The sequence below is a fragment of the Salvelinus sp. IW2-2015 genome, linkage group LG19 (assembly GCF_002910315.2).
Source record: "Salvelinus sp. IW2-2015 linkage group LG19, ASM291031v2, whole genome shotgun sequence".
Lineage (NCBI taxonomy): Eukaryota > Metazoa > Chordata > Actinopteri > Salmoniformes > Salmonidae > Salvelinus > Salvelinus sp. IW2-2015.
In genome coordinates this window covers 13,206,004-13,233,178 of record NC_036859.1, presented here as the reverse complement: position 1 = coordinate 13,233,178, position 27,175 = coordinate 13,206,004, and the positions used below count along the sequence as shown (strand labels likewise).

General features: G+C 39.9%; 1 protein-coding gene across 6 annotated transcripts in view; it reads left to right on the top strand.

The window, feature by feature from the left end:
* The window catches only part of LOC111979413 (acid-sensing ion channel 1C), a 193,415-nt gene extending 166,240 nt beyond the window's left edge, over positions 1-27,175 (top strand). The window contains exons 1-11 of one of the 6 annotated variants that reach the window (XM_024009929.1): positions 4,245-5,346; positions 8,447-8,597; positions 12,571-12,698; positions 15,603-15,753; positions 15,931-15,987; positions 20,938-21,091; positions 21,327-21,418; positions 21,790-21,869; positions 22,070-22,141; positions 24,001-24,053; positions 25,332-27,175. In XM_024009929.1, coding sequence (XP_023865697.1) covers positions 4,669-5,346; positions 8,447-8,597; positions 12,571-12,698; positions 15,603-15,753; positions 15,931-15,987; positions 20,938-21,091; positions 21,327-21,418; positions 21,790-21,869; positions 22,070-22,141; positions 24,001-24,053; positions 25,332-25,410 — 1,695 coding nt within the window. In that variant the 5' untranslated portion in view covers positions 4,245-4,668 and the 3' untranslated portion in view covers positions 25,411-27,175. Of the gene's footprint in view, positions 1-4,244; positions 5,347-8,446; positions 8,598-9,006; positions 9,135-12,570; positions 12,699-15,602; positions 15,754-15,930; positions 15,988-20,937; positions 21,092-21,326; positions 21,419-21,789; positions 21,870-22,069; positions 22,169-24,000; positions 24,054-25,331 lie in introns of those variants that run through there. The other 5 variants (XM_024009928.1, XM_024009931.2, XM_024009930.1 and 2 more) reach the window with 5 other exon arrangements.

Here is a 27,175-nt window from a genome sequence, read left to right as displayed (position 1 = left end):
AGGTGCATCAAAGCAGGGACCGAGAGACTGAAAAACAGCTTCTATCTCAAGGCCATCAGACTGTTAAACAGCCACCACTAACATTTAGTGGCTGCTGCCAACATACTGACTCAACTCTAGCCACTTTAATAATGGGAATTGATTGAAATGTATGTAAAAATGTATCACTAGCCACTTTAAACAATGCCACTTAATATAATGTTTACATACCCTACATTACTCATCTCATATGTATATGTATATACTGTACTCTATATCATCTACTGCATCTTGCCATCTTTATGTAATACACGTATCACTAGCCACTTTAAACTATGCCACTTTATGTTTATATACCCTACATTACTCATCTCATATGTATATACTGTACTCTATACCATCTACTGCATCTTGCCTATGCCGTTCTGTACCATCACTCATTCATATATCTTTATGTACATATTCTTTATCCCTTTACAGTTATGTGTGTATAAGGTAGTAGTTGTGGAATTGTTAGGTTAGATTACTCGTTGGTTATTACTGCATTGTCGGAACTAGAAGCACAAGCATTTCGCTACACTCGCATTAACATCCGCTAACCATGTGTATGTGGCAAATAAAATTTGATTTGATTTGATTGGATAGTGAAGAACAAGCTTGGATATATTAATTTTAGCTCAAAGAGGAGCAAAGTGTCTCAACAGCACATCTCCATCAATCCCTGTTCTGTACCATTTTCCAGGTGGTTACTTAAGCAATAAGGTCCGAGGAGGTGTGGTATATGGCCAATATAGCACGGCCTAGGACTGTTCTTATGCGCAACGCAACGCGGAGTGCCTGGATACAGCCCTTAGCCGTGGTATATTAGCCTTAATACCACAAACCCCTGAGGTGCCTCATTGCTATTATAAACTGGTTACCAAAGTAATTAGAGCGGTAAATATAAATGTTTGTCATCCCCGTGGCTGTCAGCCAATCAGCATTCAGGGCTCGAAGAACCCAGTTTATTAAATGCTTTATATCAGGCGTTTACAGTAACAGCCTGTAAAGAGAGACAGAAAGAACGAGAGCGAGGAGAAAGTGGATGGAGAGAAGTGGTGGTAAAGTAAGAGGACCCTAGGGAAGGTCCATATTGGGGGGTGGTAGCAATTATGATGATCATGCATGGCCACAATGTGACCTCTGGTAGGAGGTTCCTAATGGAAGCTGTAAATTGTCCTTTGGTCTCAAGATGCTGACTAAGGAGCTTTTAGAAAACCAAGTAAAGCTCTATGGACCTCTGGACCTGTATGGCCACAATAGGCTTTTGGAACAAATGGGCTTTAGCAATTAACTTCCCTGGTTAAATATTCCGGAGACATCGACAGGTTTCCAAAGAAATAGAGAGGGCTGTAAATCAATGCGGATGGTTGATCGATAAGCAGGCAGAAACAGTCAGCAATAACTCTTATAGAGGCGGTATTGCAAAGGTAATTAATTTGTTTACTTTAAAATCAAGACTAAAGCACATTATTAATGCGAAATTAACTACAGTAGTAATGCTAAATGTATATTACTTTTGTGTTATTTTATTTCCCTGAATGATTAATAATTCATAGACAGTCATTGTAATTACTGTGAGTGGTTAACAAAAGGATTTGTTAAGGATTGCATGTATAGAACCTACCATAGCTAGTGAACTGATTATGAACCATTGTGCCGCATTATTTAGCAAGGTACTTCAACCAAAAGGGGCATGGCAACAAGCACAAAATTAACTTATGTTCCATTCCAAAATTCAGATATAGGCTCCAGCTTCATCAGACACAGAGAAATAGTGACCAAGTCAGTAGTCAACCTTCATTCCAAAGATGTTTTCATTCTATTCATTTTTCATTCAATTTGTTGGTAGACAAAATCATCAAAGCAGAACTGTTTTAAATCTGGTCTTGTTATAGATTGAAGTGTTCTTTTTGTAGCAAAAATAATGGGGAGAGGGAAAGCATAATTAACAAGCTGGTTTGACAAGACTCCACAGGAAGGCGTTTAAGGATCAGATAAGACATGGTGTTCGTTAAGAACTCAATTGGACTGTGCAAGTAAAAGGTAATTGAAGCCAAAGATTTAGGCAATGATTCATATCAAATATGATTTTATAGCTCTCGCAAATGCTTATTGTAAGCCCTCAAATGCGAGTCAACTCTTCACCTACTCTTTCCCTCCTAAACAACCTGGTCTCAGAGCATTTTGTATTATTCTGTACGTAAATCCGAAACACCCCATTTAGTATGATATGTTATGTTTCTATGGTATGTATTAATCTGTGGTTGTCCATCACCCATTTTGTATATGTTATGAATTACAATTCGTATAATATGTTACGAATTTGCAGAACATACAATATGTTACAAATTTGCAAACAAATTCTATGTTACGAATTTTAGCTAGGTGGCTAACGTTAGCTAGCTGGCTAATGTTAGGTAGGCTAGGGGTTAGGGTTGAGTTTAGGGTTGAGGAAGGGAAGGGTTACCTAAAAGGGTTAGGGTTAGGGGAAGGGCTAGCTAACATGCTAAGTAGTTGCGAAGTAGCAGAAAAGTAGTAAGTAGTTGAAAAGTTGCTAATCAGCTAAAATTGTTAAGTTATCTGTGATGAGATGGATTTACATTTACTATTCCACATCTAGTCAATGAGAGGCTGTCCTAAACAGGAGACTCTATCATATCCTGTTTAATATTCAGGACCATGTATTGACACAGCCTTTTTGCTTGAATGAGATTTGAGGACACCACGAAGCGCATGGTTTAAAGAATGTGTCATGCCAGTTTATGAATATCAGAGTATCTTTTAGAGTTTAATGGATGCTTTTGACATTCCTGGACCACTTATGGCACATTATTGCAGCATTACACTCATCACTGGGATGCTCAACATTACAAACACAGACAGTCACCTGATTCCAAGGGGAATTAGTAGGAACAAAGTCACAGAAGTAGGCTGTATCTGAGGAATATATGCTATACCCTAAAATTGATTTGAAAATGAATTAAAATAAGTTTGCAACATTGCAGTAACAAAGGTGTGACATGCTAGCACAGGAGGTTGGTGGCACCTTAATTAGGGAGGACGGGCTCATGGTAATGGCTGGAGCGGAATGGTATCAAATGCATCTATCACATGGTTTCAATGTGTTTGATGCCATTCCATTTCCTCCATTCCAGCCATTATTATGATCCGTTCTCCCCTCAGCAGCCTCCACTGCTTGCTAGATACAGGTGACTGCCTGGGTAGTTCAAGAACGTTTTTCTCTTCAGTCTTTGAACATCTGTTTCAGTGTTTTGAGCCTCAATAAGTATCTGCTACAATTACTGTAGGACTTTTCCCAATTAACAGAATATTATGTCTATTATACTCCAGTGGGGAAAAAACTTGTACCACACTTGCAAAAGTGCTGTGCTGATTATGTCGTAAAATGACATGGATCTCAATACTCTTGGGTCCAATTTCCTCTGCCTAGCTGGCTCTTGATGCTCTGAGAGGCTGTCCGAACAAATCAACAAAATGGTGCTTCATATCTGTTAATTGCGTCAACGGTCCCTGTGCTTCATTGCACTTTTTTGGTGAAACTAACATGTAGAACTGTCTAAGACCAGAAGAACCACAAACAAGTGGTAAAAGTGATATTTGATATTTCCGGATTACTGTAATACATTTGATTTTCAAATAGAATTCTGAGGGTGTAATTTGAGTTCTTGCCTATTGGCTAGTATCTGGATTGCTGTTCCCTGGTTTATCAATAATACAGTTTTTATCGATCATGTGAAAAAAACTGCTACTTTTGCAGCACTAGCAGAGTGTAGATATCAGTGGATGGAATCAGCCCTTCTTTGTTGCATTAGGACTTTTTGCTGTATTTTATTCTGGAGCACTCTTAATATTTATGCGTGAGTGGTGGAAATACCTTTCGCCTTACCCACCTCCCATTTTTGCCATTATTGGAGTGCCTCTTCCATCACTGGAGGGAAGCAATTTCACTCACTGGCTCCCTCTCATTCCCATTCGACTGTAGAGAGAAGAGAGTGAGGAGGGAAAATAGCTTTAGATTCCTGCTTTAAGTCCAAAGACCAAAAGTATCTCCTCCAGCTGAGCAGGAGGGAGGAGTTGAGAGCTTTCTAGGCAGCTTCTGCACAAAAGGCACAAATCACTGGAAACTGGGAGCAGCATTGCGGAGATGAAGAAGAAGGTGATGAGGAAAAAGAGTGAAACAACATCTGAGCAACAGGGTATGTCTTTACAGATTTCCTAAGTGACTGATTGCTTCAGGAATTGAACTAGACCCCTGCACCTGCAACATGTTATTATCACACCCGTTCATCTGTTGATGAGAGACTAGTGTTGGATAATAAAGAGAAGGATTCTGTCGATCGAGAAATTAATGCAGCATTTTTTATTAAATAGTGATGTAAATCAATCTGTTGTATATCCCTAAAAAGTAAAATACAGTACATGCCTTTTGTTTGTTTGGTTTGCAAAGACTATTCAAGCCTGAGTACTGGACAGCTGTGTGTATCTGGAGCATCGGAAAGGATATTATTTTTATGTTTTGCCTGGAATTTATGACACCAATTCAACCAGAAAACCAATCATGATTTCTGTATGTAAAATGAATAGCCCGAAGCTTGACTAAAAAGACTGCCTTTTCGCTTGAACCGTATGTGTAGCCTTGGAACAGAGATCATTATGGTAACTGCCCCCACATCAGAATCAATCAGCCCTGGGTCTCTACCTAACGATGCCCAGGAGACCACTATCCAGAACAAAACAGGAAAGAGGAGGAAGAGCATGCTAAAACAATCATGGATGGAGATCACCGTAGCTTTCATGAGGAGGACAAAAGTCCACGGGCTGATGTTCGTCTTCTCCCCAGACAAGACCCTGACCCAGCGGATCCTTTGGCTCCTGGCCTTCTTTGTGTGTGTGAGTCTCTTGTTCACCTGGTCTTGGAACCGCATCCTCTACCTGATGTCCTACCCGGCCGTCACCAGGATTAAGATGGAGTGGACTCACAACATGTCCTTCCCGGCCGTGACCTTCTGCAACCACAACCTGTTCCGGGTGTCCAGTCTGACCAAGGTTGACCTGTACCACTGTGGTTACTGGATGGACCTGATGCACCAGAACCACTCGGTTATGGAGAAGAGCCTGGCACTTCTGAGGGACAACCACAAGTATAACCTTCTCAGCCTGCTGGACTTCAACGGCTACACCCCGCCTCCTCGTTACCATGTCAACACCACCGAGATGATTGGCAGGCTGGGCCACCAACTGGAGGACATGTTGCTGGAATGCAGGTTCCGGGGGGAAAACTGTACTCACCAGAACTTCACCACTGTATGTMAAGTAATATAGCCTAGAGATATCACGAAAGATGTCTGTGAGGGGTTGCTGATGTGCGTTTTGTGTACAGGGTATTAATAATTCATTCAATGGTGTGTTTGAATGATATTCACTCTAGCGGGTATTCTCTAGGCAGGATTGAAGACACTGACGTTTTAAGGCTAGCTACCGGTATCATGTCAGATGAATTTGTCTTGTCCTTGTCCTTTTCTTTTGTTTTGCTTATACAACATAATAGTTGTTCAGTGAATTGTAAGACTACAAAGAATACAGATACACCTAGTTTATAGGATGGTATTGATCTGGTAGAAATACTGTTCTTTTTTTCCTAACATAGATCACAGTTGCGCATTGTTTGCATGTTGGATGATTTTCGAAGCACAGTGGTACAGTATAACAAAGTCAACCCTCAAAACTATCACATTCACATTACCTCTCAAAACATGAACGTTAGTAAGTATTATTCAAACCACTCCGCCTTTGTGTCCCTCTCTCTTAGCAGGGAAGAATAATAAAGGCATCAATAATTCAAACATTATAAATGAGTACTAATGAACGTTTCAGCATTTCAAATTAAACATCTGGACATTCTATTTCATGAGCTTATTCCCCAGAGAGGTGGATGGCTTATCAGTCAAAATAAGCCCCTGACTGCACTAGTCGGTTWCTCTCAATCATTTTACCTCAAAGCTATTAGCAGTCTTCAAACAGATTGCTGTTCAATTTTACATGTAAAGAAAATGTCATTGYTAGTCACATTCAAAAGCTCACTAGACATAACCAATTTATCAACAGTATAAGATTTGAAAAAATATGAATAGACAACTTGGGACCTGTGTTTAAAGAGAGTTTACCCCAATTACAAAATTACAAATTGGTTTCCTTACCCTGTAAGCAGTCTATGAACAAGGTATGACAACAATCCATGCATTGATTGCCGTCATACCTTGTCCATAGACTGCTTACAGAGTAAAGAAACCAATACTTAATTTTGTAATTTGGGTGAACTATCCCTTTAAGTAGCTGACAGACACAGAGATTTTTATCGTGTGTGTCATTTCAAGTTTTATCCGATTATATCAAATTCCATCTAAAGGAAGACTTTTGTCTTTAGGTGCCGTCTTTTGACCGTTTTGACAGAGATTTTCCACAAAGATTAGGTACTTCAACGTGAGGCATGCAAGGCTCGTTATAGGGATTTTATTATATTCAAGCTGCTGTTTTTATAAGGTTAAACCTAAAAGCGTTAGAATTCCATCTGACATTTTGGTTCTGGCAGRGGCCAGTTGCTCAGAGGGCCTCATTATGGACAGGAGGGTAGAGGAAACTGAAGCCCTGTCATGTCTGTCTGAGCCYATGTGGGTCTGAGATGGGACATGGAAGACTGACTCTGATCTCTGGAGAGAGGCTTTGTTATGCTATCAGAGTCWTCCCTCTCTCTAAAACTTTCACCACAATGGATATTGAAAGGAAAATCTGTTGCCCACGCCATAGGATTCCTCCCTATGGGTTTCCTGTTTCTCTTCAAATGTATAGCTGTGGGACCAGAGCATTGAGCCAGGAACAGCAATGGTGATTATTCCAGCAACAGGGCTTGTCTAGACCATGCTAATGTCTGCCAGTGGCTATTAAATACTGACATATTATGCCCCAGCTCAAACCAAATGGGAGTTGGCAGTGTAAAATGAGTGGTGACCTTATCCATCATAAGGCCTTATTAGTTAGATGARACAAAATGTTCCTAACAAACGGGTGTACCTTGTACATGGTAGTTGTTATAGCAAAACAAGAGAGGCAAGCAAGTCTCATCCCATGATCTTGGATGTACAATATGTCCATGTGTACAGATGTAGGATCTTCATTTGATCACTCTWTTGTTACTGAGAAGTTTCCTGCACCAGCTTTGTGATTTACATAAATTAACTGAAAACCCACACTTATTAACAGTATTGCACTTTTCATGTATCTTACTTTTGGCCAGCAAATAGCCTATCCACCGATCAATCAACATTATGGACTAAACGTTCAAATCCTGTTGTTGCAGGAACATTTTGCTGTGACATATGTGTCAAATTAAGACCCAACATCTGTGTGTACACTGTATATGCCTATACCTTTGTGCTAAATCACTTTTCATTTCCTGTGGTTATTAAGATACACGTGGAGGATAACTGTATGACATACAGTACATGCTTAGTGTAGATAAAACCCTCAGAGCAATCTATGGCCAATCAATTCCACCTCTGTGAAATTAAATCACTTACGCAGCAAAATGKATCTAGAATTTAAAGGCCTTATTGCCTTTACCTATTTTAACTTTTAGTTCTAAGTTATAGCTCACCAGCCATGAGTGTCAGTTATGAAAAGCCAGATGTAGCATTCTAAGAAGCTCCTAAGGCTAACTTCTGCTCTGTTGGCAGACATGAGAGGAAAGTTGCCCATCTCGGAGTGAATTTGTTAAATTGAAGAAAAAAAATACATAAAACGTCAATGTAATTTGTGAGAGGTGCTAAAAGTGCWGTTATACTGGAAAATCAGCACAGTACATCTCTGAATCAGTAAAACTAGCTGGGTACAGCTGCAGGCAAAATATAGTGTGCACCAACAGTTAATATTAGATTACCATTGAGCTGCAATGGCATAAATTAATGCTTTCCTAGGGCCCATAATATAAGGCACTTCCTAATATAAATTGCATTTGAACAACTTAATTTAGTGCTTGGTGGGAGGGGAGAGGGTGGGTGGGCTTTGCCTGTATTACTTTCTGTTTTAATGGAAAATAAGTTGAAAATAAGTCCTAAATAAGTATCTAAATGACTCAGGGGGAATATAAAATGGGGCTGGGTAAAGATTGCCAGTTGCTATGTTACCGGTGTTCATTTATTTATTAATTCATCAATCTCTATAGCATCTTGTTTGGTTCAGTGTTTTCTCTGATAATTACCTCCGAAGCTTACCTGCCCAGCAACCCTATCCCCAACCGCAACTTGCAGTAAATTAGTCTTGACAGAGAGCAAGACAGAGAGCAACCATTACACAAAGTGACTGTGCTGTTTACTCGCTATTAATGTCATTTACCTTCTTCTTCTTGCAGATTTACACGCGGTATGGGAAATGCTACACCTTCAACTCTGGCTTGGACGGCAACCCGTTGTTGACGACGTTAAAAGGCGGGACAGGAAACGGGCTGGAGATCATGCTAGACATTCAACAGGATGAATATTTACCTGTTTGGGGAGAGACAGGTGAGTACGCAGTCGTATGACTTCACTTAGTTAGAACCACAATAACTAATCTGTCCATTTGAATGCAGTAATGACTGGATTTTGGGCCATGGTAGAATGAACTTTGAAAATCAACCAGCCAACAGACATGCATTCAAGGTGCCTTCCTAGCACAGAATTTCACCTGGACAGTATTACAACAACAGATAATGCAGTTCAAACATTTATCCAACACAACATTTAATGTCTCCATCTTGGGAAAAAGGGTTCCTTCTTAACAGTGCATTTCAACATTGGCTTTATCACAACAACAGATATCCAGTAAATAACATCCCATTCCCAACACAACACTTAATGCCTTCAATCCGGTTAAGGAGAGGAGCAGAGGTTTCTGTTGTTACATTCTCTGGCCTGCTGTATGTATCCACAGACGAGACCTCGTACGAAGCAGGCATCAAGGTTCAGATCCACAGCCAGGACGAGCCTCCTTTCATTGACCAGCTGGGATTTGGTGTGGCCCCTGGTTTTCAAACTTTTGTGTCATGTCAGCAGCAACTGGTACCTAATGCTCAGCCTCTCGCACAAACACCTTTCCCTCCCTTCCTTCCTTCGTCCTCTCGCTCTGCTTTTTGTCCGTGTTTTTATCCAAACCTCCAACCCTTCTTCCTCGTCTTGTCATTGGCTATACCTTCTGTGTCTCAGAGCCTGGAGCAAAATCCGTTGTGTTTACCATTCATGCATGGAATAACATGCAGCCAGGGCATTAGCTAATCCTGGACAAAAAAACAGTCTAATGACTCTGAACTGAAGTAGTAACAATGTGGTATTCGCTACCCACTATGCATCCAACAATGGATACAGAGGGAAAGACGGATTGGATGTACCAAGCAGACACTGTCTATACATTTATTTACAGTTATTGGTGGGCCAGAGCTAAAGTACCCCAGGCAGTGCACACACATCTCCGTCAGCTCAAAAGTACATTTTCCATATAATGTTGCTGGCAATGACTGATCCCACTTAGGATGGGAGAAAAATAGTATAATATCGCTGAATCCTGCAAACATTGGATTCAGTGATGCGTAATAACACTATGTAGAGAGAAACAATAACATTCGGAAGAATTTGGTTTGCTTTTCACAAAATGCATAGAACCATAGCAAGCCGTTAACTTTTTTTGTAAAAAGGAAAACCATTTCAGTGTGAACTTTACATTTTCTGGTGTAACAAAAAAGCAATGTAGCACAATCATCATGGCTTTGCAAGAGAGGGCAAAAAAATGACTAAACTTGAATTACTGGCCGTGATTAAAGTGTAGTCAGAATTGGCTCCCAAGAGTAGCACGCATTTAGCAGAAATTACACGTCTTCAGAAGCTCTCTCGCTTAAATCAACTCCACTCAGTAGAAATACAAATCATGGATAATTGAGCATATCTGGTACATCGTATCAAACAGATGTTCTAAGGATTTCATTTACCTTGTGTGGATAAATTTCAGATGATATTGAAATTAGAGCTGAAAAAAGACGTAGCTATAGGCTACAGTGCCTGTAAGCACGGTCCTATGAATTAGCCTGTATCTGATGGGCCCTGTGACCAGTCAAAATTGAGCAATATCCCTAGTAGGCATCARCCAGTTGTCAGAAACGAATATTAAAATAAGGCAAAGTTAGGACCTCAAGTGTCATTTTCATACCGAACTGAACTGAAACGTCCCGAGAACTCCGCTTTCCTCGCGTCCGTAATGGCCATCCTTTTTTTCAAATCCTTAGGTCATCTATTTCACTGTCCTGCCATTGTCACTAACTGTAACCACAGGGAAGGATAACAGCCCCCTTGTCACACTGTACAGTACACAGATTCCAGATTATGTCAGTGAATGTCAAACATCAATTTCCTTGATCAAACATTAAAATAATGGAGCCTTGTAGACTTTTAAAAATGATCATCCTGAATCTCAAATAGCTAATTGGCTAATGCTATGGGTCATTAACAGACCCTCTTAGCAGAGTCCTTTCCCTGTAATCAGTGGAGAGAGAGAGAAGTAATAACGTTCAGGGTATGCTCCCAAAAATTCCCTGGACTTCATTAATAGAACAGGGAGGTACAGTACATGCCCATAATACCCACATTGATTTTCACATTAAAACCCAACCAAATCAAAACATGTCATGAAAATGAGTAATCATTTTAATACGACAAAAAAATACTGTAGCATCACACTGTTGAGGAAAACTCGTTCCAAGGAACAGGCAGAGCTCATTATTCTGTTTATAAGAGTTTATTCAAGCAATTGCAGGGAAGCTCACACTCAGGATGAAACTGGAGAGGAACTTAACTATTACTGATGAATTATACTTCATCTACACAAAGAGCTGTTTACCCTTCCTAGGGGAGGCAAGCTTACATGAGAGATAAGGGGTACTTGGCTCCAATTTCTTAAAGCATTGAACAAACAAGAACCGGTTCTAACCAGTTTTCACAGCCTATGTGTCTAAGATTGGGGAGTGATAAGATCTTTAGAACCTAAATAGATATAACAAGAATTCAGCCTTTGCTGGGCCTTTAGACAAGGAGACAGTAACAAATCACTATTTTCTGCGGTGTATGAAGAGGGTACTGGACATTTGTGGAAAATTACCAGTGATATAGGACATATAGTATTATTTAACTAAAGCATTTATATAACATTAGACTGCAACATACCATTTTGCCCCAACAACACACACTATCAAATCTATTGCAATAACATGCCACTCAGCCTGCAGCTTATGAAATCCTGTGATTATAACTTGAAACAGTGACAGGAAGGTGAAATACAGCTGTGATCTAGAGACAGATATTTCCTCTGGCAACCACTTTATTGTGAAGGACCTCAAAGTGTCATTGGAGTCACAATGTCATGTTTTATACACTCATTGAAGATACACATCTTATTGACTGTACAAGTCACAACTTAGTTTCTCTTCAGAAGTTAGTGAAAACTCAGGGTTCAGGGTTTGTAAAACTTTTCCTGCTGACTGAGTTACAAAATGTAATTATCAGGATTAGAAATAATTACCAGAAAAATATTTGAATACATGAAAATTACACCTTGACCTACAAGTTATTCAACAAGTTATTTTATCCCAAAGAAGATTCTTTATCAAGGGGCTCTTCAAAACCCCTCTCTTCATATTCGAAAGAATAACATGAGGTTATCGATGCAGTGCATCTCTAAAACAGACAATTGGACACCACAATCCAAACAACTCTGAATTCAACCAACTTTCCTTGTAAAATAGCTGTTAAATTTACAGTTGATATGCAAATTAAACTCCTCTAATGACTAGAGCAATTCATTGACATTAATTGTACTGAATTGATTATTGTGCCATATAAATCTGGACGGATTCAACTATCATACTAGTATCACCATCTCAAATCAATCCAAAATGATTGATACATTTTTTTAACCCCATATCCTTCAACTCTTTAAAGCTTTTCAAACCCCTTTCAGAGGAACTGATGAATACATGACTTATCATACTTCCCTTCACCAGAACCACCCATATCTACCTCACTACAACCACATGATACAAACATGTAACCCTCTCACAATCTCAGTGGAAGACAAGTCTGACCTCAAAACCAGTCGTTAAAGGACACATTAATTATACACCAACAAAACATAGAATCACTTGGTGTTGAAATTTGGAGCAATATGTTTACAAACATGTCCACCAATCAAGCTTTGAGTGGGTATGATCAATTATTGCAAGATGGCTGAATGACAAGAAATCACCGTTTCTGAACTAATTTGGGCTGTTGTCCTCAGATCTGGGCACAGCTGTTTTGGGGCTCAGTAAGATGAACACCTATAGGCTGGATGGCTGGCTGACTGCTTATATTCAGGGTCCAAACCAAGGGCTTTGACAGATGTTGTCCTATTCGTTAATGCATCACTGTTACTGCTCTCTGTTGGTGGTGATGTGTTTACTGGTCCCTCCCCCAGATGAGACGTCCTATGAGGCCGGAGTAAAGGTTCAGATTCACACACAGTCAGAGCCTCCTTTCCCCCACCAGCTGGGCTTTGGGGTCGCCCCCGGCTTCCAAACGTTTGTTTCCTCCCAAGAGCAGCGGGTAGCGTACCGTATGTCTGTCTGGGTATGCTGCATGTATGCCACAAACTAAGAGCCACCCAATTACATTCCCCCTTCAAGTCTTCATGACGGAATGGACCAATCATCTCCCTCCATGTGGCTGTAGTGACTACATTTCAATGTCTGTCCCTTCCTGGTTAATCTCTGTCTTCTGTCTCATTATAACTACCATCACTATGGATTAGGAACACATAATGCTATCCTTTCCACTTCAGCTCACACATCCAGCAGTCATTATCCATTCTTTGTCTTCATACAAGCTGTTGTATATGGTGCAACCAGTATTATTGTGCAGTTGGTTTGTTTGTTTTGTTGTTTAGGGCTTTGCATTTGAATGTTTCATACTGCTAGGATACTCTTCATCTGCTTAATGTCTCCTAATGGCCAATCGTTGTGTTTAATGTGGCCCTTTTAGAGTAAGGTTCTATCCGTCTAGAGGATCTGATATTTCCTCTGGGTTTTTATTTCCTAAGGGGACAATGGTTATGAGAGCCTGTTGGCTTAATGAAGACTTCAAGTTTTACATTTTAAGTCACTTCAAGACTTATGCCGGGTGTACACAACTTTCAAAATCCAAACATAAGGATCGACGCTGGTAGAGACGAGAAGCAGGTACAGGGAGTGAACATTTAATAGCAACGGACATGGAACAGGACAGCACAGCGTCGTGACATGAACACATAATGACATTAATGCAGACACAGGGAACAAACGGTGGAGCAGACAGAAATGGGGAAGGCAATCAACAAAGTGAAGGAGTCCAGTGAGCGCTAATGCACGTAATGATGGTGACAGGTGTGCGTACTGAAGGGCAGCCTGGTGCCCTCGAGCGCCAGAGAGGGAGAGCAGGTGTGACAGAACCCCCCCCCCCCCCCCTCTAGGAGCGCGACCTGCCATCCCACCTGGGTGAGCCTGACGGGCCAGCTGAGGCACGGGCGCTGGACAAGCAGGCTGGGGCGTAGAAGCCCGAATAATCGACAGAGGCGTGGGAGCCTGACGATCCGGCTGAGGCATGAAATCCCGACGATCCCGCTGAGGCATGGGAGCCTGACGAACCGGCTGAGGCATGGGAGCCTATGGGCCGGCTGAAGCATGACGTGGGGTGGGTGCCTGCCGAGCCCACCGAGGCAAGAAGACCTCTCGAGAGAGCTATGGCGTGGAAGCCCGATGAGCTAGCTGAGGCATCCCCAGTTCCCTCGGCGACGGCACCTGGACAAGACGTCACCAACCAAAAACAAAAACTCCCTGATGCTTATTTTAGTGGTGTCAGCATTCTGAAAGGATCAACACTGGTAGAGATGAGAAGCAGGTACMGGGAGTGAACATTTAATAGCAACGGACATGGAACAGGACAGCACAGCGTCTGGACATGAACACATAACGACATTAATGCAGACAYAGGGAACAAACGGTGGAGCAGACAGAAATGGGGAAGGCAATCAACAAAGTGAAGGAGTCCAGTGAGCGCTAATGCGCGTAATTATGGTGACAGGTGTGCGTAATGAAGGGCAGCCTGGCGCCCTCGAGTGCCGGAGAAGGAGAGCGGGAGCAGGCATGACAGAGCCTCTCACATTAAACAACCGTCCTTCCTGTTGTTTTTTGTCTTGCACACATAATGGTGCAGTCTCATAAATGTTTTCAGTCAGACATTCACGCTTGCCATACAGTTGAAATATTTAGCCAATACATTTTGAATTGAATAACATTACTTGTGAACTTCAGAGCTGTAATGATGAGACACTTTGGCTTTGGTTAAAGGCARGTATAAACGCATACTAGTAGAAGTCATCGCTCCTGCTTGAGAGTCTACACATTCTGTGTGATGCAATATAACGTCATYATCTCACTGGCTTCTTCTCTGACGAGCTCTCATTGGCTATTGCTGATCACCGTTCTCAAAACGTGTCATTGCCACATCGTTTAGTGTGCGAACCACTAAGTTGGCAAGACAAAAAACTACAAGGAAGACAGTCGTTTAATGTGAGGCTCAACAATGTTCGAATTTTGAAAGTCGTGTAGTACACCTGGCAATACATGTTGTTGGGTTGGTATCCAGGTCAATTATGCCTGATTGTTTGTACCGCTGATCAGCTTTTTTTTTGCAATACGGTTTGTTGAACGCACAAATTGACTGATGAAGATAATGTGTCACTTTGACTAGAAAAGTAGCTCGTTAATTTTTGTTAAGTAGATTCGTAGTACTGTTAGACTTTCAAACTGTTGAGTGAAGTTCTCTGTACTGTTTGTATCATATCACACTGCAAATAGTTTATCAGGGAAAGTACCCAATCCAACATAATTTGAATAACATTGTGGTTTTTGTTACCATACAGTACATCATAATCAGCTGCATTCATTCCTAAAATGTAGGAAGTCAAGGTTTGCATAAAGTCTGTCAAGACAACAATTCCATTGTATTCATCTAAAAACCTCATAAACATATCTACATACAGTAGAACATTCCCTGGGAAGTATTTAAAACAATAATTCCCCATTAATTGTGGTGTCCAGTCTGAAGTTACATATTTACAGATTATATTTGCCCTGTCTCCATACCCCCCATGGTACTCTGCTTTCCTTTCAGCACTAGACCTGACTTGCATCAGTGATTTACTGCATGGTGTCTGCTTGCTGCTTTCTGTGAGCTGTGTTTACCAGCTACACCGTCGTCTGAGTGGAATATTCTTGTAGATGTGAACAGCATCCAGAAAACATTATGTTCCCTTATTAAACGTTTGATACCTTTCTGTTTGTTTTTTGTCTGCTTGTGTGCACTTTTTATGTTGGGTTTCCCGCTGGGCTGGGATTGACTAGCTGCTATTGACAGTGGTTCCTATACTGTGCCAACATACTGAGGGGAAGCCTGTGCTCTGTTCTTTCCCAGCTTCAGTACCTCCCTCCCCCTTGGGGAGACTGCAAGTCCACTCCCATCGACTCTGAGTTCTTCTCCACATACAGCATCACAGCCTGCCGTATCGACTGTGAGACACGCTACCTGGTGGAGAACTGTAACTGCAGGATGGTCCACATGCCGGGTACTCACACACATTGGCTTGACCATCACATAGTTCACCAATGGAATAGGATGAATAATGTTGTTGTTGTTGTTGTTGTTGTTCTGCATGGGAATATGTAATGACGTTAATGGGATGAAGTTCACATTCATATTTTAGCCCCCCCCCACCGCCCTCTCTCTCTCTCTTGTTGAATAGGGACCTCAATGGTATGCACACCCGAGCAGTACAAAGACTGTGCAGACCCAGCTTTAGGTAAGGCAGACAATGGTCATGATATCTATATTAGGAATATGAACTTGTTGTTAGTAGATACACCACACAACATTTTTCTGAAAGCCCTGAAGCACAAGGCAAAAAAATTACAAATACTTACTCTTGGAATTATCTCGTTTGAACGACTTAGTATCTTGTGTGAACGACTTAGTATCTCGTTCAAACGATTTTTCAAAAARCGATTTAGTTGTTATTTGTTCTAATTAGGCCTCATTTGTTTCGTGTCATGGTTGCTGCAGCCAKTCCTTCACTGATTCCATCCATTGATATTATTATTCATTGACAGTTCTTTGACAGCCTAAAGCCCGTCTGCTTTTGAGTGCCAGAGCATGTAAGTGGGCGAGTGTGGAGCGAGGAGTAGAGCATAATCAGAGAAAATTTGAAGAAATGTTGTCGGCCTTCTCTACCACTCCAATTTCGCTCTGGWACTGCTCAGCCACAAACTCGGGGCATGCTCTGCCTAGCATTTTTCATTTCCTTTATCCCTATTCTTTTAATTAGGCCTTTTCGGTTGTAATTATTTAGCCTGCCCCACCCACAGTAGCCTTTATCTAGTTTACATTCATCTTTCTAACATTAGGATACGTAGTTTATATTTTGAAGGACTTCAAATGTATTAATGGATGTTTTAGGTAGGCAATACATAGGCTACTGTAAAATGTGCTTTCATTTTKTTTGGGGGGGGGTGGTAGAAACACCAAAATATAAATCAATTTAGTGAAGTTAAAATATCAAAAACAATTATTATTATTATTATTAAGGCAGACACAATCCGGTTTATGATTGATACGCAAAACAACGCCGGATTCAAAACTTCGAATTTTTCAATTTAAATTACTGTAAAATTCTTGCAACTAATAGAATGTTATATATATGGGGTATACAATCTTCCCAGCTCTGCAGATTCTGTTGTGAGGAGGCAGAGTCATTAGATCATTTATTTTGGTATTGTCCATATGTAGCTCGTTTTTGGTCACAGGTCCAGGAATGGCTGAAGAATTGCAACATTTGCCTAAAACTAACGCTACAGATAGCAATACTGGGGGATTTGAAAAGCCATAGTCAACAATCAATAATAATAATATAATTATTTTAGCAAAAATGTTTATTTTTAATTTACAATCTATAGAAGCTATGAGAATAGGAAGGTTCAAGTCTTTTGTGAAGCATCACAGCACAGTTGAAAAATATATGGCAAATAAAAATCCGAAATGGATGATGTTGGAAGATAGATGGGAGGGGTTGAGTGGACTGAAGGGTGGACTAAATAACAAGATAAACAATGTAGGGCATACGGGATCTGTGAAATGTGTATAGGTGCGGAGCTTTTGTGAAATAGCACAGTTACAAGTGGAAATAAAATTGGATGGACAACAGAAATAGAGGAAGGACTAAGAACAAATAAGAGAGAACTATTGTAAAGTGGACTGTGTCTGTAAGATGGGTATAAGATGTATAAATTGAAGGTAAAAGCAGAAGTGTTTATTAGTTTACTCCAATTGGGGGATCGGTGGTAGGGTGCGGGGAATAATAATAAAGGTATATTCTTTAAAAAAGTATGTATGTCTATATAGGTATGTGTATGTATATATGTGTATATGTATGCATGCGTGTAGGGATATATATATTTACCCCAAAAAATATGGGGGATTGGAAATGATGCAGACAATTACATTGGAAGCAACATTCTTTCCGCAAGATTAAGCTGATCCAACCCCCCCAAAATAATAAAAAATAATAATAATAAWAAAAAAAAGGCAGACACAATTTAAAGCTTAATAACATACCGGAATATTAGTGGAAATATAACTATAATATAAACAAGAGAAAGGAGAATGGAATATACAGTGCCTTCAGAAAGTTTTCACACCCTATGACTTTTCCCACATTTTGTTCAACCTGAATTGAAAATAGATTGAATTGAGATGTTGTGTCACTGGCCTACGTACAATACCCCATAATATCATAGTGTAATTATGTTTTTAGACATTTTGTAAGCTGAAATGTCTTCAGTCAATAAGTATTCAACCCCCTTGTTATGACAAGCTTAAATAGGTTTGGGAGTAAAAATGTGAATAACAAGTCACATAACAAGTTGCATGGACTCACTCTGTGTGCAATAAGTGTTTAACATGATTTTGGAATGACTACGTAATTGATGTACCCAACACATGTCCCTCAGTCAAGCAGTGAATTTTAAAAACAGATTAAACCACAAAGACCAGGAAGGTTGTCATCGGCAAGGACTAGGACGTTTTTTATGATAAAAATAAACAGACTAGAGCTAAGCATAGGCAAAATCCTGGAGGAAAACGTGGTTCACTTTTCTTTCCAACAGACACTGGGAGACAAACTCACCTTTCAGCAGGACAATAGCCTAAAACACAAGGCTTACCAAGATGCTTAACCAAGTTGCTTACCAAGATGCTTAATTAACCAAGTTGCTTACCAAGATGCTTACCAAGATGACATTGAATGTTGCTGAGTGGCCTAGTTACAGTTTTGACTTATATCAGCTTGAAAATCTATGGCAATACTTGAAAATGACTGTCTAGCATTGATCAACAACCAACTTGACAGAGCTTTAATATATTTTTTAAGAATCATGTGCAAATATTGTACAGTCCAGGTGTGCAAAGCTCTTAGAAACATACACAGGATGACTCACAGCTGTAATCACTACCAAAAGTGATTCTAACATGTATTGATTCCGGGGTGTAAATACTTATGTAAATAAAATAATTTGTCATTATGGGGTATTGTGTTTAGATTGGTGAGAACAAAAATCTATTTAACATATTTTGAATTCAGACTGTAACACAACAACATGTAAATAAGTCAAGGGGTATAAATACTTTATGAAGGCACTGTATTCGAAAAGCCTGAATGTAAGTAGACCCCTTTCCTGCAGTCAAATTACCTAGTGGCCTCATGGGCGGAATGTTATTAATACTTTTCATAATTTCATAATTAACCCATTGTTCCCTGGGTGCCGAAGACGTGGATGTTGATTAAGGCAGTATCTGATTCAGAGGGGTTGGGTTTAAAGCGGAAGACTCATTTCAGTTGAAGGCATTCAGTTGTACAATGGATGGAATCAGTGAATGAATGGCTGCAGCAACCATTACATGGTCTGACAAGCTACATAACAAATGAGGCCTAATTAGATAAAATAACAATGACGTCATTCAAACTAGATAATAAGTCGCTCAAACGACATAGTATCTCACTTGAATGACTCAGTATCTCGTTTGAAAGACGTTTGAACAACTTTTTTTACTAAGTTGTTTCAATAAGATACTAAGTCATTTGAACGAGAGACTAAGTTGTTCAAATGAGTATACTAAGTCGTTCAAACAAGATAATTCCAAAGTCTAAGTATTTTTTTTTTAAATGCTGCCTTTGGCGTCAGGGCTTCTGTAACATTTTAGTTTAAATATTAGTAAGTAAGCTTTTATACAATTTTGAAATAAGGAACTGCTGATTTCAAATCAAATCAAATCGAATTCTATTGGTCACATACACATGGTTAGCAGATGTTAATGCGAGTGAAGTGAAATGCTTGTACATCTAGTTCCGACAGTGCAGTAATATCTAACAAGTAATCTAACAATTTCCAAACAACTACYTAATACACACAAATCTAAAGGGGTGAATGAGAAAATGTACATATAAATATATGGATGAGCGATGACTGAGCAGCATAAGCAAGGTGCAATAGATGGTATAAAATACAGTATATACATATGATATGAGTAATGTAAGATATGTAAACATTATTAAAGTGCCATTATTTAAAGTGGCATTGTTTAAAGTGACTAGTGATCCATTTATTCAAGTGGCCAGTGATTGGGTCTCAATGTAGGCAGCAGCCTCTCTGAGTCAGTGATTGCTGTTAAGCAGTCTGATGGACTTGAGATAGAAGCTGTTTGGTTCACCTGTACTGACCTCACCTTCTGGATGGTAGCGGTGTGAACAGGCAGTGGCTTGGGTGGTTGATGTCCTTGATGATCTTTTTGGCCTTCCTGTGACATCGGGTGCTGTAGATGTCATGGAGGGCACGTAGTTTGCCCCCGGTGATGCGTTGTGCAGACCGCACCACCCTCTGGAGAGCAATGCGGTTGAGGGCAGTACAGTTGCCGTACCAGGCTGTGATACAGCCCGACAGGATGCTCTCGATTGTGCATCTGTAAAAGTTTGTCAGGGTTTTGGGTGACAAGACAAATTTCTTCAGCCTCCCTGCCCTCACCTCCTCCCTGTAGGCTGTCTCGTCATTGTTGGTAATCAAGCCCATTACTGTTGTGTCGTCTGCAAACTTGATGATTGAGTTGGAGGCATGCATGGCCACGCAGTCGTGGGTGAACAGGAAGTACAGGAGGGGGCTGAGCATGCACCCTTGTGTGGCCCCAGTGATGAGGATCAGTGGAGTGGAGATGTTGTTTCCTACCTTCACCACCTGGGGGCGACCCGTCAGAAAGTCCAGGACCCAATAGCACAGGGCGGGGTTGAGACCCAAGGCCTCCAGCTTGATGATGAGTTTGGAGGGTACTATGGTGTTGAATGCTGAGCTGTAGTCAATAAACAGCATTCTTACCTCTTGTCCGGATGGGATCGGGCAGTGTGATGGCGATTTCATTGCCTGTGGACAATTTGGGGCGGTATGCAAACTGAAGTGGGCCTAGGGTGGCCGGTAAGGTGGTGGTGATATGACCCTTGACTAGTCTCTCAAAGCACTTCATGATGACAGAAGTGAGTGCTACGGGGCGGTAGTCATTTAGTTCAGTTATCTTTGCCTTCCTGGGTACAGGAACAATGGTGGCCATCTTGAAGCATGTGGGGACAGCTGACTGGGTGAATTGTTTCTAGTAGGCTATATTCTTATCACCTTTTTGAAAACATAGACTCCCGTTCAATTGTCATCCTCCACAGACTTCTTGGTAGAAAAGGACAATGACTACTGTGTGTGTGAGACACCATGCAACATGATACGCTATGGCAAGGAGCTGTCCATGGTGAAAATACCCAGTAAAGCCTCTGCCAAATATCTGGCCAAGAAATTCAACAAAACTGAGCAATACATCGGGTAAGTACCTGGATAGTTAAAGTGAGTTAACATAAGTGATGTAGGGCTCATATGTTTGCATTTCGATAAAAAAATCTATCATAAATGAAGCACGATTTTGTTATCCACAGTTCACATTACGAATGAAAAGTAATGCAAAATGTCTCCGAATTGATAAACAAAATCAATCAATTGTATCTTTAAGATGTACGTTGCAGTGTAACACCTTTTGTATATGTTTTGTTTGTGTCTCTAGAGAAAACGTACTAGTTCTGGACATCTTCTTTGAGGCGTTGAATTATGAGAAGATTGAGCAGAAGAAAGCGTATGAAATTGCAGGGTTGCTTGGTGAGAGATGTTCCCCCACCAGGCTCATTGTCTGTTTTTACAGACAGAGAGGAAACGTACTAGACCTAAAACTCAAATCCTCAGCAAGCACTGGGCTAAACTCCTTTTGAGCCTATTTTCTTTTTAACCTTTTCTTTTAAGTCTCGGCTGAATGTGTTTTTATATTGTACTTGAAAAGAGCACTCAGTCGGGAGAGGCAGATAAAAAGCAATGTCTGGATGGACAGTCCACAGTCTCACAGTTCCGCTCAGCTGGTTGAGATACTAAGAGTTAAAGTAAATGTTTCAAGAATGGTTTCAGGCACTATGTTATTACCTGACCTACTGTGTTTTTGCCTGTCCATGTCTGTTAATCTGTCATCCTCTTTTCAGGTGACATCGGAGGTCAGATGGGTCTGTTCATTGGAGCCAGTGTTTTAACGATACTGGAAATATTCGACTACTTATATGAGGTAAAGTGGAAGCACTCACATTTGTTTAATCACCTAAAAGTATTCTCAAGTAGTACTGTAGAGTTAATGATGATGAATTATCTGAATTTAATAAAAAATAAGATAAGCCCTTAACATAATGATATTGTCTGTCTATATGGGTTTAAGTTTTTGCATGTGCCTGGATTGTTGTGATGTTAACGAGATGTTCTTTTATTTAGGTATTTAAGGATAAGGTTTTGGGTTACTTCATGCGCAAGAAGCGACCACAGCGTTGTCCGAGTGACAATCTGGTAATTTGAGTCTCCCACAATGCACTGGTTTGTAGTTCTGCACTGCACTACAAACAAAATAACACAATGTAATGTTTCAGAAACTCAAGCCTTTTTCATGACCAGTCAATGACAGAGGTGGAACACTAATCAAAGTGAGCACTTTTTCCTTAATTATATACAGTATATGCTCAAAGCCTGGTTCCAAGGTAGTGAAAAAGCCCTGGGTTTCTGTTTCTGCATGAGTTGTCTGCATGCACGGTTGCTTCAATCTTGGAGTTTGGCCTATAAACTGATGTGGAAGAAAAGGTGAGGGAAAAGAGGTCCTGGCCCCACTCCTGAGATAACTGCAGCTACATGTACCAAGAAGGTATTTTCCCTACTGATATTTATTTTTAAAACTCTATTTTGATAAGACTGAACGGACAGGAAAGCTTTAAAATACACTTTTGTTGTTGAGAGGAAGTTAAACCTATCAAATATTATAGATTTGGACACTTAGACATAGTTTGACTTTTAGTAATTTAAACAGTTGAAAAAGCAAGATGTGTTTGATAATTATATTCATAGATATGGTTCTGTATTTTTGTTTGTTTGTTCAAATAAAAGGATATGTCAGGTTCATTCAGAGCATTCTATGTGACAAAGGATAGAGAAAAGTACAATTGTTCAACTGGATGTACCCTATGAAAGATCCACTCTAGGCATTGAATCCTGTCATTATATACACATTGTGTGAGCACTATGGCTGCGTTACACAGCCAGCCCTATTCCGATTTTTTTGTCTTTTGACCAATCAGATCAGATTGGAAAAGATCTGATGTGATTGGTCAAAAGACCAATTATTGAAGAAAATAAAAAAAGATCCGAATTGGGCTGCCTATGAAAATATCAGCTTGATAGTGATGGAACCCATCATATCTGAACAGTTAAATCTGGACACATGGAATACAAACATCCCTGTTTCCATGCCTGTTGCCTTGTTTCATAGTAAATCAACAGAGTAGAGTTTAAAAAATACCTTTGTGGCATTTCACATCAAGTTTTTCCTCAGGCTTTAGATGGTTTTAATCAGCAGGAGCCAACAATGTTATATTACATACCCTGACTGGAGGCACGTACTGCAACATGAAACAAGAACATGGAGCTTTAGGTGGATGTAATGCTGTGTTTCACTACCACATATAGTTTCTCCACCCATGTCATGGAATCATCCATTATTGAAGGCTTTCTTTGCATTAAAACATAATGATAAGCCATTTGTGATACCTTTGACTCTCATGTTCTCCAATCCTCCCCTTTTCTGCCAACTCCATTCACCTTCTCTCCTCTCTAACCACCCAGTGAGTCAATCTACATTAGATAAAGTGCTAAATGAAAACAGTATGAGACAGTGCAACCTACTGTATGCTAAAATAAGTCATGCACATGAGTGTTAAATGTAGTGGTATAATAGTTCTAGGACTACTTACTTTACATAGTACATTAGATGTGCTAAAATGAAGGGAGCAAATAGCAACCATTTTCACAACAAGATACAGTATGTTTGTGATTTATATTATTGAATGATGAATGTCTACCCTTTTTTAAGCATTACAAAACATACATGGCAGAGACTAGCAATGGTACCTTGCTTTCTCAAATTGATCTGATTTTTGAAACTTTCATTGAAATCAAATGGCTGAACGGAGGTAGCTCTCTGTGACCTTTAGGTATTAGTGTGCAGCGTTCTTGTCTATTCTCAATCGATTACACAGGGCTGTAGGCCTAGCCGTTTTGCAAAGACAAACTTGCTTGGAGCCAATTGTTTTACTTATCAGCTCTGCATTTGATTTTTTGGGGTCACCCTCATCTTTCTTTTTTCATCATGTCTATTCCAGGAGTTTCCAGAGAACCCAACCAGCCCTGGTGTCACGCCTAATCATGCCCCCAGGTAGCAAACCCCATTGATAATAGATCCTCCCTCCCATACTGTCCTTCTTTTTCAGACATTCTGGGAACCATTTCATACATTTCCTTTCTGGTTAACGAGATGTTGGTTCACCTAAAGCTGGTTTGGTGGTTGATTTTAAAGTAGTGATCACTTTATAAATGTGCTTTTCCAACACAGCAATAGGTCAATGATATTATAGCCAATGTAATGCATTTTCCTCTGTAGATACCATTTGGAAATCAATGACTCTCAATACCATAAATCAATTTGCCTTCCCGAGATTATTATCGGTTTATTATAAGCAATGAGTTGGTTGGATTCTACATCTGTTAAGAACGTTTGGGACTTTGCTAGTAAGCAATACAGTCTTGCTTCTTTTTGTTTCTGAAGATGCTTTCCTTCCCTTAGGATAAAATGCAGTTTCCTGAGAAAAATATAAATGTATAAATACAGAATAAGTTGTAGATAGTACAATAAAAGCCGATCCGCAGGGATCATCGATATTATTTCCTACTAGCTTTCCTGCAGGAACGAGGTCCATTTTAGGGGACCATTTGTACTGGATCCWGTGCCCAATAACATCACTAGATGCATTCCTTAGTGATGCTATCACAGGTCTGCATGCAATGCAGTTTGCACCAAATGAAATGGTTGTTCATCTGCTGGAATAGCTATCTATATCTTTGGCTATTGCGTCTTTTGAACCCACATAACAGCAATATATTAACTGAAACAACCGCAGTTGCACTAAACGTATGCAAACATTATGTGTGTGTCAATGACCATGTACAAATGAAGATACTAATATCGAGACAAGGACTGAAAAAACTGTTTTCTTTTCTCTTTCCCTCCTTCGCCCATACCATACCCCTCTTATCTTTCTCTCATATTCTTTCATCTCTCTACCCATACCGTGAAACATTACTGACCTATTGTAACTGTCCCCTGCACTACCACTTTAATCATTTTTCTTTATATGTTATCCCATTTGTATTGAATTATTTTGTCAATGTGTACACTATGCTTTCAACCATCTTCCTGTCTGATGCATCAACGATGGTTAACATCATGTTATGCCACTTCTTTTTGTATTCTGTTTTCCTCTTGGTCCTGGTTATGTTGAATACTCATTTATTTATTGTTCTTTTTTTCCTGTTAATGTCACATCCCCTCCCATTTTTACTGTGACCCGCATGCCTCTCTCCTCTTCTCCTCACTCTCTCATCACCCATCCCTTAATACGGTTCAACTCCTCTTCCCCCTTACTTTGTCTTACAGAGCACCTGTGACACCCTCCGGAGTCACTCGGACAGTCTCGGATTCACACCGAACATGTTACCTCGTCACCCGACTCTAGGCAACTTTGAGGAGTTTGCTTGTTGACAACATAAAACAGGGTGGGACCTGGGATCTTTGGGGTTTGACAGCAAACTGTGAAATAACGTATATATTATTACCAACATGGTCAGTGATAAATACTCAAAGAGTAGTAGGATCTGTGAATTGCCTGAATAGAAATAGAATACTATCATATGAATAAACCACTTTTAAAACAGAACTCAGGTGATAGGGCCATATCAAGGCATCGACTCTACACTATGTATTGGATGTTTCATTCATGTTGCATTCTCTTAAACAGGGTGACATTAGAGTGTGTTTGAATCGGGTTTAATCAGCCTATTAAAGTTTCAGCTTAGTAATGTAAATGGAAAGGCCTTCAGAGCRGTCTCATTTTATCTCAATTTATACACCTTTGTAATCACAGTCCGTTCTGGTGTGCTGAATATCGAACCGAGAGGCTAGCGATGGTTAGCACGTGTAGCATCACCATATCCAGGTCCATTCATAAATAGAACAAGAGAGGAGGTTGAAAGATATCTTTCTGGTACCACTCTTTCATTTAGTATACCTCAATGTGAGTAAGATAATTCAGATTTCAGTGATGCCTACTCAACTATGATCACAATGCTCAAAGGAGCTGACTTGAATCCCAGTAGTAGACTGCTGTTGTAATTGTTGCCTTGTTGTACTCAAATTATTCTGTTCTGAGATTCTTGATCATCTCATTGATTTGAAGTATAATACCAAGTGATGAAAGCCTCTTGCGTAAGGTTCCAAGACGATACGCTTTTGCAAGATTACTGAATGCCATTCTTGTTTACAAGTTACATACTGAAGAGGGGAAAACAAGTGTGTATGTTTGCACAAATGAACAATCACAAACTTTTCCATCGATTTTTGGAAAATAGGAACATTGTCCATGGTTATGTATAGTGCTCCGCTCAATGTTTTCTATCTGTTTACTGCTGAAAAACAATTCACATCAATGACTAAATGTTATTCTGTCGTGGTTTCTCATTTTTGGGGGGATAGTGTTATCAGACTGGCTGGACTGTCACTGGAAAAGAGCACCATTCACAGGAGTCTGCTATAACTTGGCCTCCTGCTTTTTCACCACTTTCATTAGAATAGATAAACAAGCAAGACATTGCACCCATCCTTAAAGTTAACATATGTGGGTGTTGAAATGGTTTTGTTCCATGGCCATGGCTTTTAACTGCTACAAAACACTCATTAGCACAAGTCCCCTGTGATAGTAATAGATTCTCTATTGGAAACTAGTGAAATACAAAACGTTTTCAAGGTGGTGTTCTAAATATTGATTGAAATGTGTAAATACTAGATAAAAAATAAGAAATTAAATCTTGCTCGTATGTTGATATATTTAAATGCAAAAAAAAAATTATAGAAATATCCATTATTGCTGTTGCACCATAAGGGAATTAGAGGACATTGCATTTGGATGGGAGCAGCTCACTTGCCATACGAACACACGATGGCCTACCCCAAGGATTGCCTATTAATCTGTGTTGATACCCAAGTTGACCTCAAGTGTCTTCCAGCTTCCATTCAATTTCAGGACCGGACACCGAGACAGTTTATTACAGTGCTTCAAAAACATTCTATTCAGTTCAKTTGGTTTGTAACACTGAAACGCATTGTATAACTGCATTATTATATACTATTGTTATTGAAATTTCAGTACATGTAATAAGACTCAAATAACAGTCAGTTTGTGATGTGTAAATGATCAAATATAATAAACTGTATATTTAACCACC